General features: G+C 37.0%; 2 protein-coding genes across 6 annotated transcripts in view; both read left to right on the top strand.

The window, feature by feature from the left end:
- The window catches only part of bean1 (brain expressed, associated with NEDD4, 1), a 59725-nt gene extending 52713 nt beyond the window's left edge, over positions 1 to 7012 (top strand). For all 3 annotated transcript variants that reach the window (XM_051114899.1, XM_051114897.1, XM_051114898.1), the window contains one exon: positions 1224 to 7012. In XM_051114899.1, coding sequence (XP_050970856.1) covers positions 1224 to 1593 — 370 coding nt within the window. In that variant the 3' untranslated portion in view covers positions 1594 to 7012. The remainder of the gene's footprint in view (positions 1 to 1223) is intronic.
- Positions 7013 to 10739: 3727 nt separating this feature from the next.
- Positions 10740 to 14770, top strand: si:ch211-189a15.5 (uncharacterized). Of its 3 annotated transcripts, none has more exons than XM_051114284.1 (2): positions 10740 to 10844; positions 12765 to 14770. In XM_051114284.1, the coding sequence occupies exons 1-2, from the start codon at positions 10746 to 10748 to the stop codon at positions 14028 to 14030; spliced, it is 1365 nt and encodes a 454-aa protein (XP_050970241.1). In that variant the 5' UTR covers positions 10740 to 10745; the 3' UTR covers positions 14031 to 14770. The 3 variants fall into 3 exon arrangements, with proteins under 3 accessions (XP_050970241.1, XP_050970240.1, XP_050970239.1); XM_051114283.1 differs by having other exon boundaries at positions 10754 to 11000; XM_051114282.1 differs by lacking the exon at positions 10740 to 10844 and adding an exon at positions 10845 to 11525.
- The last annotated feature ends 242 nt before the right edge of the window (positions 14771 to 15012 follow it).

The raw sequence follows: 15012 nt of genomic DNA, 5'->3' as shown, positions 1-15012 counted from the left end.
AACACTTTACAATAGGGTTCATTAGTTAACATTAGTTAGCTACATTAGTTAACATGAACCTTTCAGAATCTGCAAAATGTTAATTATTTTACCAGAGTAACAGGGATCATACAATTTGCAAATGTTATTTTGTATTTAGTACTGACCTGAATAAGATTTTTCACATAAAAGACATTTACATATAGTCTACAAGAGAAAAATATTAGTTGAATTTTTAAAAATGACCCCATTCAAAAGTTTACATACACTTGATTCTTAACACTGTGTTGTTACCTGAATGATCCACAGCTTTTTTTTTAGTGATAGTTGTTCATGAGTCCCTTGTTCGTCCTGAACAGTTAAACTGCCCGCTGTTCTTTCAGCATTTTTGTGTATTTGGACCCTTTCCAACAATAACTGTATGATTTTGAGATCCATCTTTTTACACTGAGGACAACTGAGGGACTCCTATGCAACTATTACAGAAGATTCAAATGCTCACTGATGCTCCAGAAGGAAACACAATGCATTAAGAGCCGGGGAGTGAAAACTGGGAATTTGAAGATCAGGGTAAATTTTACTTATTTTGTCTTCTGGGAAACTTGTAAGTATCTCCTGTAACCTTTAAAGGGCAGGAATAAATGAAACAAAAAATATATATTTATTAGGGCAAAATAAGAAAATTGTACACATCTTCATTCTGCTCAAAAGTTTACACCCCTGTCTTTTAATGTATCATGTTTCCTTCTGAAGCATCAGTGAGTGTTTGAACCTTCTGTAATAGTTGCATATGAGTCCCTCAGTTGTCCTCAGTGTGAAAAGATGGATCTCAAAATCATACAGTCATTGTTGGAAAGGGTTCAAATACACAAAAATGCTGAAAAACCAAAGAATTTGTGGGACCTGAAGGATTTTTTCTGAAGAACAGCGGGCAGTTTAACTGTTCAGGACAAACAAGGGACTCGTCAACAACTATCACTAACAAAAAAAAACAAAAAAGCTGTGGATCTTTCAGGTAACACTACAGTATTAAGAATTAAGTGTATGTAAACTTTTGAACAGTAATTTTTTATAAATGCAGCTGTTATTTTGGTAAAATAATGAGCATTTTGCAGATTCTGCAAGGTGTATGTAAACTTTTGACCTCAACTGTAGTATATTGATAATAAATACATCCATTACATAATATTGTTGAAATGTTATCTGAAATCAGATATTTATTTCAGTATTGTCTTTTCTTTCAGTTATGAAGAATGTGTGGGACAAGGGACCCAGATATATGTTCCTACGGACGATCCGCCCCCCTACTCCCTCACAGACCCGTGCCGGGAGCATCCCGCCCCACACCGTCACAGAGAGATGGAGGATCTGCTCGCTGGTGCTTCTTGGCTGTCAGCAAGTGGCTCTTCGCATTACCCAACCAGACTACAGGACTTCAGGCACCAGCCAATCGCCTCCATCTCTTTGTCAACCTTACCTTTAGAGGAGGCGCCCCCATACGAGACAGTAGTGAGTGAACAAAACCAGCCCCTTCCTTTGATGCCCCTGGATCTGCTCAAACACACCACAACGGACAGCGGTCCTCAGGACAGCGTTTCCAACAGGATCCTGTAGTCCAGGCCGCTCCAACACACTCATATGTCACCTGTACCAAACCAGCTTTGAGAGGGACTCTTTTGTGTGGCTGGGGTCCCCGGGCTGAACCCGACACCTGCAGAAGCCCACAGTTACCTCTCACTTCAGCCGACACAGACACTGCACCTCCTGCTTTAATGTGACACTGCGGGAGCCGCCATAAGAGCACAGGGCTATCGACCACTTTTTTGTGTGTCACCTCACCTTGTCTTTTGCTTATGGTGTAATTAGATGTCAACGTGCGTCTTCTGGTAGACTGATAGATGATTTCAGTTTCACAAGCACCACAACTATTTTCAACAACCACTGAAATGGCCTGGATGTCAGAAAGAGCAGAAAACCTATCAATAAACCTGGGACTGTAATAATAGAGAAATTTATGTAAGAATAGAAATGTATCTTTCTTTTTAGTGTGAAAATGTGTGTTCCTGCATGAGTGACTGTGTATTTCCACATGACTGTCTGTTACAACTTTTCTCACTTTTTTCTTCTTCAAATCTTGGGTTGGTTTTAATAATTTATGTTTTGTAAACTAAAATTTTTTTTAAGATAATATTTTGTAAATTTCATAGAATAACTAGCAAAGATGAGAAATGACCTTTAATAGCAATTTGAATGTCATCAGAAAATCAATATGCTTTTTCCATGCTTTTTTATACATCAGTTCTTTACGTCAGTGGTTCTCAACCTGAGGGCCAGGGCCAACTAGGAGACCTAAACTAAACTTCCCAATACATCTTAAAATATTTAAATTGAGTTATATTAACATAATCTTAAAGGAATAGTTCACCCAAAAATTACAGTTGCTGAAAATGTGCTCAGCCTCAGAACATCCAAGATGTAGATGTTTCTTCATCTGAACAGATTTGGATGCATTTTGGATACAACGCTTGCTCACCAGTGGATCCTCTGCAGTGAATGGGTGCCGTCAGAATGAAATTCCAAACAGCTGATCAAAACACCACAATAATCCACAAGTAATCCACACAACTCCAGTCCATCAATTAACATCTTGTGAAGTGAAAGTTGTGTTTTTGTCAGAAAGAATCCCATCATTAAGGCGTTTTAACTTTAAACCATTTCTTCTGGCCAAAATACCAGTCCATAACCCTTAATAACGCCTTTTTTCCAGTGAAAACGTCTGTCCCCTGTTGCCCTCTCACATCAAAATCCACTGACATATTTGTTTAGAACTGCTTTCAACTCTTTTTGCTTGTAAACGGGGTTTGATCTGTTTCTTTTCCGAATGAGACAAGTAACAATTTTTAGCCAGTCACAATGGTTTGTTAACAGCAAAGTTAAAAATGTGTAATGATGCATTTATTTATTTATTAGAAATACTCATCTTTTCACTTCATAAGATATTAAATTAATGGATTGTGAATGGGTGGAGTCATATTAATTACTTAGATTATTGTGATTTTATTTATTTTTTTTTTTTTTATCAGTTGTTTGCAATCTCATTCTGACGGCACCCATTCACTGCAAGAGGATCCCTTGATGAACAAGTGATGTAATGCTAAATTTGTTCACATTTTGGAAGACCTGCTCCTGGAAGGCCACTGTCCTGCAGAGTTTAGCTCCAGTCCAAATTGAACACACCTAAAACAGCTAACCTTTTAATTGTAAATTATATTTTTTTAAAAATTAAAAAATTTAAACTGACATTAGACTGACATCATATTTATTAGACATCAATATTATTTTTATTACAACAAAAGTACAAGATGTGCATATTAGCTTTCATATATCGACTTAAACAAAGGAGAGTCTTGGGGTCAAAGGTTGAGAACCACTGCAACAACTTTATTAGTCTTTATTTCATAGATCACTGTGATTTATTTGTATTTCCTTCTGTTTGCAGAGACTACTGTTTTCCTAAAGTCTCAAACGCATCTGAATATCTTATTAGGAGAACAGCAGATGTGTGACAAGTGATATCAATGCATATGACAATACAGACTATAGTTAGAAAGGGCTGTAGGGAACACTTTGCCAAAGGGTGTAAAAAACAATTTTACATAGGCCTCCTAAACTGCATTGATGCTGTGTACATTATAACACAAGAGCTGAGACAGGTAACCAAGTAGCTCAACTGCAAAGCTTTTGTAGCATTGATGTCAGAAATGAAATATAAGATAGTTGTCGCTGGACACACTCTGAGCTTCCAAAACTTTTATGTATCAAATTCGTTTGTTTTTGTTCTAACATTGCCCACTTCACACAATGGCTCCCTCATATGCATGTTTCTAATATACAATGTGCCTATTAATCACCATGACTGTTAGATTAACATGCTAAAGTAAAGAAACGTTAATTTTCCAAAAAGATACATATATCTATATATTTAAAAGCCGCCCAGAAATGACACTGCATGGCACCTCACCTCTATTCTCGCCACCGCACAAAAGTATATACTTATAGAAAGAGGGTCTGTAAGAGATTTTTAAATTGAATTTGATGCATGAATGCGTTTCTTGTGTAGTGAAAAGCAGCTCAAAGCAGAAATGAATATTAAATGGCCCACTATTATTTATTTATCGTAGTTTGAATGGATGTCAACTTTGGACTCTCATGTTATATAGTACTTTTGACTTCCACCAATGCTTAGTTAAAAAGTTTATACTCATCACCTATGAGGAAAGGCTACTTTTTCTATAACGGCACATCTTAAGTAGCATTTCAAAGTATTTTTATAGATGTCGAGGCTGTTTCGTTCTGCTCATATAGCTCTGTAAAGGCGTGAGCTGTATCGGTCAGCACCTTAGATGAAGAAATGGTCCAGATGTTCTATGATGTAATGAGTAGAAGTGTATTAGCTGTTTCCACCACACTGTAATACTAATACTGTGTCTGTAAACCCTCAAGTTTAAAGGAATAGTTCACCCAAATATGAAAACTTGCAGAAACTTTACCTTTTACGCCATCCAAGGTGTAGATGTAGTTTGTTTTTTCATCTGAACAAATTTAGGAGTAATGTCACTTGCAGTGAATGGGTGCCGTCAAAATGAGTGTCCAAACAGCTGATAAAAACATCACAATAATCCACAAGTAATCAACATTAGTCCCAATGATAGTTTAACAATATTTTAAAGTGCAAAGCTGCATGTTATAACACATCATTAAGGCATTTTAACTTTAATTTGTCACTTCTGGCCAAAATAATCCGTAATAACCCTGCCCTGTTGTCCTCTCACATCAAAATGTAATTGTTTAGAACTGTTTTGGTTTGTTTTTGCTTGATCTGTGCATATCCACCGTTTTCCTCAACACGGAAGAAAGCCTATGGGTGGGACTTCCGGTTCTTTAGCTATTATGGAGGGTTTGCACTTGCATCATGGTTTGGTCAGTTACCCAGTGCGTGGCCATATTGGAGATACTCCGATGTAAACAACAGCATTGACTGCAGTTAATGTACTACTGAATAAGTTGTTCTGGTAATATATGCTGTCTAAACCATGGAAAAAAGCATGTGGAAGCTGCTAAATCATATAGAGAAGTGCTTACCCTGTTGAAAAAGAAAAAAAAAAAATGCATATGCTGGTTAGGTATGTTTTGATGCATTGCAGCTGGTTTGAGCTGGTCCTTAGTTGGTCATGAGCTTGTTTAAGCTGGTCCTCCTGAGCTAGTTATAAGCTGGTTATGAGCTGGTTCTGAGCAGGAGCTAGTTGCTTAGGACCAGCACATGACCACCTTAAACCAGCAGTATTACAAGCAGGATTAATTAAGATATTAGCCTAAGATTTTACTTAACATATTACCTACCTGTTGAAGATTCTTGCACTGGAAATCCTGGTTTAGTTTGGCCAACCACAAACGCCTTTTGTTCCTCAGACAGTTTTTTGCACTCTTCTCCTTGATTTGCTATAACTTTTGTCAATAGCACTCCAAATGTTTTTCCTGGTCCGACCGATTAGTACAGCCCAAAACATGCCAATAATTGACCACAGCGTCAACAGTCAGCTAAATTTGCGAGCTCCGTTCATTCAGTGGCATTATTTACGTTTAGTGCCACCAATATATAATAAGGAGAAGAATAAGAAAGTGCAGTGAACGGTAAAACTGTTTGCTCTACAAACCAGTGTGCTCATAATTAAAATAATACATTAAAATAATATGGTAAGACACACCAATATGCAATATCAAGCTGCAAAACAAGCTGTTTTGTTTTGTACAGCTAAAAATAACTAGACCGGAAGCCGCACCCATAAAATTTACAAATGGCCGTGCCTCAGGGTTGTTGGGTTTTCACAACAAAACAAATCCAATTGCTACTCAAAACTAGCCTAATCACGTTTCGAGGGGGGTACTGGAGAATAAAGTACAAGTTTTTTGTTGGGGTTCCCCTGGTAAATTTCTATTTCAGCGGCTAAATTTAACGTTATTGGGGTTGCAGTTTGACAAAAAACAACCGCGACAACAGTGTTAAAGTAGCCAACTCTTATGGGAAGACAAAGGTGGATGTCACTCCTGATTTTAGACGAGACGACTTTTCTCTGATGGATGCAACATTATCGATAGACGTTCTAGGAATTCGTTCTACGAATTCATACGAAGGACTACATCACCTTAAACTTAACCATCACAGAAATTGTTTAAAATCGTATGAGTGAATTAGTACGAATTAGCCATCTCGTAAAACACGTACGAATTGGCCGTGAGATAGCATTGCCCTTGCAATAGAGGACTCGTTAGTCAGAACAGAACCAACAGTTTTAAGTTAGAAATGTCTTAATGATGGATTTGTTTATTACAAACACGCAGCTTTACAAGTTAAACGATCAGCTGGGGTCTGAATGCTGAGTTCTCCAAATCTGTTCTGATGAAACACCTTCAGGAGATTGGCGAATTTAAGTATATTTCCAGCAGATTTTCATTTTGGGGTAAACTATTCCGTTAAGCCACACTTGTTAGCACAACACTGTAGCAATTATGTGTGCATAAAGATAAAATGAGCACATGCAGTACCGATTTAAAGGAATATTGCCAAATTCGTAATGAAGATCTATTTCCCATTGGTTGCATAGTATTTATTTTCCGTCTGTTTTAGGGTTTTGTGAATTTTAGCTGCATTTAGTGAGCTGATGTTCAGGAAAATCACTTTTAAACTGGCTTACATTTGTGTGCGGAACTATTTCACCAGTTTGATTAGACCACATGGATATTGTTTCTAACACCAGAATAGCACCTTAGCATCAAAGCCCATTGTAAATGTTGACTTACATTTAATGAATACATCTCAAATGTGTTATTTCTCTGTCACTATGTTGTGGTCGGTTGTCCAAAGTGATAATGCTGTTTCATAGAGCTGCCGATATTGATGTATGTTTTGTATTAGAGTCTTTATTCCTTTACCACTGTATCCTCTACATAAATAAAAACACAAGACTTCAATCTAGAGATGTCCATCTCTCATATTTTATTGGACGAATTTTACAACATTCAGTATAAACAGCAATGTCAGATTTTGTTTTGCATTTACCGCTGGCAAGTTTCAGAGAAATTGTGCAGTTTAGTAACAGATGTTGATTGTACACTAAAGGCTTCCAGAGGGACAGAATGTTTCCTGAACCATTTTGCTCATTGACTCCTGTCATTCATAATGCATTACAAGCCTCTCGCAAGCACTGATATGGATATTCATCTCTCTCCTGCCTGTTTGCATGGTGGGCTCGCAGAAAGCGTCCTGAACAGATGGCCTGTGCCATAGCTCTGCCCTTAATTAGCCTCTTATCCCAGAGCTCCTCTTCTATTAAACTATACCAGAGGAATGCTCATTTCATCCAGAGCTGACACACATGGTGATCCACACAACTCTATCACACTAACTACACTGCAGAAATATAAGTAGGCCACAACCATTCGAAAGTTATTTTAAACAATTCATTAAGTTATAATGTGAATTTTACCATCTACTGACTATTTATGGTCAGGTAAAGTAAAATAAGTGAGATTACAGAGACAGGTTCTTATTTTTTTTAAAAAAATTTCACAAATAAATGTAACTGTAATCTGATCAAAGTTACTGACAAAAAAAAAAATGTAATTAAATTACAGTTTCTTAACAATGTTAACGATTACAAAAGGGTATAACATCTGAATACTTTTTGTATTAATAGTAACTATTTCTTTTTATAATTTTAAATCAGTATTTAAACTCAGAACGATCTCAAAGTATAAAGAGGTGCTAAAGACTGATTTTTGGTGGCTGTGGTTTAAAAAATAAATTATAATTTTAATGCAAGATATTTTGGAAGTTGGTTTGATTGCTTCTCATTTGTAAGTCACTTTGGATAAAAGTGAATGCTAAATGACTAAATGTAAACTTAGAAAAGTAATCAAAAAGTAATCAAATGTAATCAGTTAAATTATTAAAGTAAATGAAATAGTTACACTACTTATTACTTTCTAAATAGGGTTAACTTGTAATCTGTGACCTATTACATTTCCAAAGTAACCTTCTCAACACTGCTTACGTGTTATAAACTACATGGTACTGATATTGAGTTATATTCCAAAATGATTTATTTATACAACCATTTAAAAACATTGCACGTTATTTATGCTCACCAAGGCCACATTTAGTCAATCTAAATACAGTAGAAACAGTAATGTTAAACGTTATTACAATTTAAACGAACTGTTTTTTATTTCAATATATCTTGTATTCCTGTGATGGCAAAGCTGAATTTTCAGCAGCCGTTACTCTAGTCTTCAGTATCACATACGTCTTTAAAAATCATTTATTATGCTGATATGGTGCCCAAAAAAGATTTCCTATTACCAGTGTTGGAAATAGTTGTGGATGTTTAATGTTTTTGTTGAAACCAGTACTTTTTTTTTTGGATTCTTTGATTAATAGAACACTTAAAAGAACTGACTGTAAGCAGCATTTGCCTTGTCAGTCTGTCTTGCCTCATGTACAATTGAGGTCAAACGTTTACATAAACCTTTCAGAATCTGCAAATGTTAATCATTTTACCAAAATAAGAGGGATCATACAAAATGCATGTTATTTTTTATTTAGTACTGACATGAATAATATATTTGACATAAAAGATGTTTACATATAGTCCACAAGAGAAAATAATAGTGTAATTTATAAAAATGACCCCATTCAAAAGTTTACATAAACTTAATTCTTAATACTGTTGTTACCTGTATGATCAACAGGTTTTTTTTTTTTTTTTTAGTGATAGTTGATTATGAGTCCCTTGTTTGTCCTTAACAGTTCAACTGCCTGGTTTTCTTCAGAAAAATCCTTCAGGTCCTAGAAAATTTGAACCCTTTCCAACAATGACTGTATGGTTTTAGAGTCCAACTTTTCACACCGAGGGCAACTGAGAGACTCATATGCAACTATTACAGAAGGTTCAAACACTCACTGATGCCCCAGAAGGAAACACAATGCATTAAGAGCCGGGGATGAAAATTTTTGAAGATCAGGGTAAATGCAACTTATTTTGTCCTCTGGGAAACATGTAAGTATCATCTGTAGCTTCTGAAGGGCAGTACTAAATGAAAAAAAAAAACATATTTAGGCAAAATAATAGAAATGTACACCCCTTTATTCTGTCCAAAAGTTTTCAGTTGCCCTCAGTGTGAAAAGATGGATCTCAAAATTATAAAGACCTGAAGGATTTTTCCAAAGAACAGTGGACAGTTTAAAACACACACACACACACACACAAAAACACAGTTGTGGATCATTCAGGTAACAACACAATATTAAGAACAAAGCGTATGTAAACTTTTAAACAGGGTCATTTTTCTAAATTCAACTTATTCAACTTATAAGCTGACGTTCAAACTTAACATTTTGTATGATCTCTCTTATTTTGGTCAAATAATTAAAATTTTGCAGATTCTGCAAGGTGTATGTACAATTTTGACCTCAGTCGTATTACTGTAAAAAGAGATCATGTCATGGACAGTGTTGGGAAGGTTACCTTGTAAATGTAATAAGTTACAGATTACAAGTTACTTGATTTAAAATGTAATAAGTAGTGTAACTTTTCAATTACTTTATTAAAGTAATGTAACATTACTTTTAATAACTTTTTGATTACTTTTCTAAATTTCTAATATTTTCAGCTGTTAATAATTTTGAAACATTTAAACCAGGCAGAGTTAACCTTACAGTAGCATTTTAACACTGATTACTGTCAGACTTTCAAAATCCTTTATCACTTGAATTAAGATTATAATAAGTAAGGGAAAACATACATCTTTATTTTGCGATAACAACTGGCTGGATGTACATTATCCCACTTATTACACAGTTGCCAAACCAAACGCAAAGCTTCTGCCAAGAAAAACTATCAAGCATATAGCACTGACTTGAGTTGCCCCGAATGAGTCTGAGTTATTAGCTTTTACCAGTTGTTATCAGAGAATAACATACCTTGGAATGTCATGACTGACCAATCAGAATCAAGCATTCCACAGAGCCGTGTAATAATTTAATTTAAAGCACAGCCACCACAAATGGTGAAAAACTTTTAATAAAGTTTATGCATAAACCCAAATAGGAAATAAAACAGTTATCGAATAAGCACGTGTCCTAAACTCCTGAAACATTGGTGTCTCATTTTAGAGCAGTCAATGCAATTCATGAAAGAAGTCAGTTAAATCTGTGGGGGTGGGTGTGTGAAAGAATTCAGATGTAATCCCCTTTGTAATCACTGGCATTTTTCAAAAGTAACTGTAATTTTTAATTACACATTTTTTCTCAGTAACTGTAATTAATTACTCCCCAACACTGGTCATGGAGACAGCTATAACTCATAGGTCAGTATCTCCACATAGATTTCCTTTATTCCTTTATTTCCTGATCTTACAAATAAAGAATTTTTGGCAGTAGGGCCGTCAGATTTTGATAATTGTACATAATATTAAGGCCTACCATTTCATACACCACATACTTACACAAGACTACTTAAAATGTTCCACATTCTCCACTTTAAACGGGATTTCCTCCAGGGATACCCAATTCATAGTTCAAGTATTTCCCTTTCTGTCATCACTCAAAAATGTTTTTGCCCTGGATGAGTCAATTTTGTGATTACATCGCCATCTTCTGGACATTAGTTTACACGCAACTCATGAGAAATACTTATTTTCTGCACTAGATGTCAGTAATGTTTCCTTCATTCGAAGGAAGAATAACAACGGTGACATGTAGGTCTACCAGCGACCGTTTCTCGGACAAATCACGGACAATACCCCTGGTACAATTAAGTAAAAAATATAAATACTTATAGATGTGTAATATACAGGTATTTGAGGTGTCTGTTGAGGCTGAGAAGAATGACAATGAGATCGCTATGACGTCGCTGATGCCTACAGGACCGTTTCGCTTATTGGTCATGGACATTTATAGAAATGTAAGCCTTGGAGTAATGTAATCCTGCTCATTTATTAAACGACAATAAGAAAACGTGTATATGAGGTTCTTCCGTATTTGCGTCGTTCGCGATACCTGCATATTCATCATAACCACTCCTCATTTGCATACTGTGTACTTTCGCTTCCTCATCGGGAGTTGATCAACTTGATCACTTTCTGTCCCAATCATGACGAACAGCGTCGAAGATCAAACGCCTGTTTCGCGAAAAGACGTCTTCGCTAAGTATTTACAGTACTACGACAAAGTTAGTTGTGAAGGCAGTCTGAAAGTGTGTTCAGAACCACAGGTGACAGATGAAGCCAGACGCGTGCTGCTGCTATCAGACGAAGAGCCGCGGAAGAAGCTGAACGCGCTGGACTTCTATGAGACTCTGTATAAGTGCGCCCAGCACAGAGACTGCCACAGACGAGTCCACGACTTGAAAAAAGCCGCCGAGTTACTGGAGCTCTTCTGTGTCAACCTGTTTTTGTTTCCGTGGAAGAAAGAGATTAAAACATTAAAGGTAAATAAAAGCCGCTGTTGATAGGAGTGTCCTCTCTACGCTCACAGCTGACAAAAAGCCGGCCTCGGATGGTACGGCTTCCTGTTCTTCTCTGGTTCCTAGCCTGGTCAGACTGGGCTGTTTTAGAAGGGTTTAGGGTACTTTTCAGTTCGTGAGATCAGCTAGACCATCAAGAGAGCTTAGTGACAGTGGGAGGCCACTTACAAACCAGCAAACTGGTTTATTTATTATTCATTTCTTCTTCTTCTTTCTCTTCTAGACCTCAAGCAGTGTTTGACTACCACAATGCGATTTTTAACACTGGTCTATTATGTTAAGACGTAACGACTTTAGATTTTTTTGAGAGCTGATGATGCTAAAACTGTTTAAACCGGCCCTGGTCTTTCACTGGTCTCCTGGCCTGTTCTGATCTGTTTTCTGGTTTTAGAAGGATTTTGAGTCTTTATCCGTTGTTTAGACTAGATTTGACACCAACTAGGTCATGCAAAATAAGGCAAAATAAGACTAGTTAAAACCAGCATACCATCTTAGGGTGCTTTACCTGACTTCCTTAAGCTAATTCTTAAGTTCTGTTTGAGGTTTGTTTTTTTTATTAAGTACAGACCTGAATAAGATCTTTAACATAGAAGGCGTTTACATATAGTCGGCAAGAGAAAATAATAGTTGAATTTATAAAAATGACACTGTTCAAAAGTTTACATATACTTGATTCTTTATACTGTGTTGTTACCTGAATGATCCACAGCTGTTTGTTTGTTTTTTTTAGTAATAGTTCTTCATGAGTCCCTTGTTTGAACAGTTAAACTGCCCACTGTTCTTCAAAAAAATCATTCAGGTCGCACAAATTCTTGGGTTTTCCAACATTTGAACCCTTTCCAACAATGACTATGATTTTGAGATCTATCTCATATGCAACTATTACAGAAGGTTCAATGATGCTTCAGAAAGAAACACGATGCATTAGGAGCAGGGGTGAAAACTTTTGAACAGAATGAAGATGTGTACATCTTTTTATTTTGCCTAAATATCATACTTATTTTCATGTACTGCTAACATCAGAAGCTACATAAGATACATACGTTTCCCAGAGGACAAAATAATTTACTCTGATCTTCAAATTCAAAAGTTTTCACCCCCTTAATGCATTGTGTTGTGAAATAAGAAGTATGAAACATTCTTCAGTATACAATAAAATATTATATACAATTAATCAGGACTGTTTTTCCCCTTTTCTCTCAGACATTTACAGGGCACTTTGTCTATTACATCAAGCCAGTATTGCCTTTTGCCAGAAGTATTCTTCAAATGATTGGATACTACATGGAAACAGACACTGAGTATAGACTGTCAGACAAATTTGACCCTGACAAGGCCAAGAGTATGGGATTCGACCTTTTACTTGCCAGGTTAGAGTGTGAGCACCTTCTGGAGCTCATGAACCAGAGATCACATGTCGAATGTCTGGAAATCATCCGAACAAGAGCTGCTTCTCTGACCTTCACCGCTGGGGAAGAAGTTTCAGAACCTACCAATGGCATCTGTAATCCAAATGAGGATGTTCTGAAGGATGATGTTTTTAAAGAGGATGGACATGTTGAAGGCAGCTCACTGGTAAACCCAGAGGAAGAACATCAACAGGAGTCACTTAAAAGTCATAACTCTGATCAAGGAGTCGACAAGTCTCAAGATGGTCCTATCTCTGATGTTGAAAGACCGCCCAACTCATTTATGACCGATGACAAGTCTATCTTAGAGATGCGGGAGAACTACCCAGACCTGGCCATCGGACAAAAGCCCATTTTCCAAAAGTCTCAAAGATCTGTGCAGCCTCTCAAACCTCAGGAGTGGGCTGGATCCAGAAGCCACAACGCGGGTCTGTTCCACGAGGCCAGTACTGACATGAGTGGCCCCCAGTCTATAGCCATACACACCGAGAACCCCCCAGGCCATAGAAGACTACACATCCCAGATATACCTGTAGAAGCCCAGCCAGCAGATCACAAAGCATTGCTTCTTCTAGCCGGGAGGCTGCTGCAAGGACGCAGCCGTGAAAGCTCAACAGAAGACTGCCTGGCTGAGCTCACTGAACAGATGGGGAAAATGCACATGAAGGAACTCCCCGCAGATGAACCTCTTAAATACCCCATAGAGGAAACCACACAGGGTCAGCCATGCAGTGGACCCAATGATGTCGTCACAGCTCCACCCACAAAATCTCCAGTTGAAACGAGCCTACCCATCCTGTGCAGCCCATCCCAGGATCCTGTCTGCAATATCACAGGTTGTGGGAGCTGTGCTGGATCTGATGGAATTCTTGCACAGGACAACCTCATTAAAGAGCCTCCTCAGTCTATCTACATCCCTAGTGCACTGACCGCATGTACACCAGCATTTGGACCACCAACTGACCACAGTCAGACTCCCAATGAGGGCTCAAATGGACGCAAGAGTCCCACACCTCAGCAACCAGAAGACGAAATAGTCCAAACATACGTGATGGTTTAGAGACACAAAGCATTCCAAGTATATTACAGTGTACCAAAAATGTCTTTGTGCAAGTATTGGTTTTTATTGATAGGAAGTTTCTTGTTAATGAAGCCCTGATTTTGGATTAGCTTTGGTAATTATGAAGGTGACTGGAAGAATGTCTGTGCCCTTTGTCTTTTTAGCATCTGTCATAGGTTTTTGACGTGAAGGAAGGTTTCTTGCTGCTATCATTTTCATGAACCTGCTTGGGTCGAAATGATTATTAGAGCTTGATTTTCTAGTTACTGTGCCTTACTTAATGTAGAGACAGATAAATGTGCACTTACTTGTCTTGATGGAACATTTGTTTTGCTGGAATGTCTAACCTTGGATTAATGTGGGTTAAAATAAGTGTTAAAAAATGCTGTTCGGGGCTTCGTTTTGTAAAAGAGGCCCCTTGTGCATCAATATTATACTATCTGTTATTTAAAGTAATAAGATGCAAACAATTTTTGTATTGCTCTTACAGTACTACTGAGGCTACAGTGGAGCACGTCATAAAACTTATGTGACTTTAGATTACAGTGTAATAAAATCAATATTTTCCAATCCCTTTTTCAGTTTATTTAAAACAATACCTTATACAGTATAAATTACATTGGTCACAGTAACACTTTCAATAACATAAACTGACCATTGTGTCTTTACCTGTTAGTGACACTTTCTGCAAGTGGCAGGATGAAGAGAATTCATGAAAATAAAAGAATCTTTACTGTAAAATGCAGGACCAAATCACATACAGTATATTTGCACGCTCTGCAATTGGCATTCTGAATTTAAAATGTCTACTGACAAAACAAAAGAACCAATGGAAATGTTCTGAAGTACAGCAGTTTTACGTAATATGGAACAATTCCATAAACAACACTAAACCTAAAAAGACTATGTCCCTTAAGTGCTTAAACAAATTTACAAAGACTGCAAATAGAAAATAATAATCATAAAAGTTAGCATTTAAATA

This window comes from Labeo rohita, chromosome 7 (genome assembly GCF_022985175.1).
Source record: "Labeo rohita strain BAU-BD-2019 chromosome 7, IGBB_LRoh.1.0, whole genome shotgun sequence".
In the NCBI taxonomy this organism is placed as follows: Eukaryota; Metazoa; Chordata; class Actinopteri; order Cypriniformes; family Cyprinidae; genus Labeo; species Labeo rohita.
The sequence above is the reverse complement of the archived record's forward strand: the minus strand, read 5'-3'. Positions and strand labels throughout refer to the sequence as shown.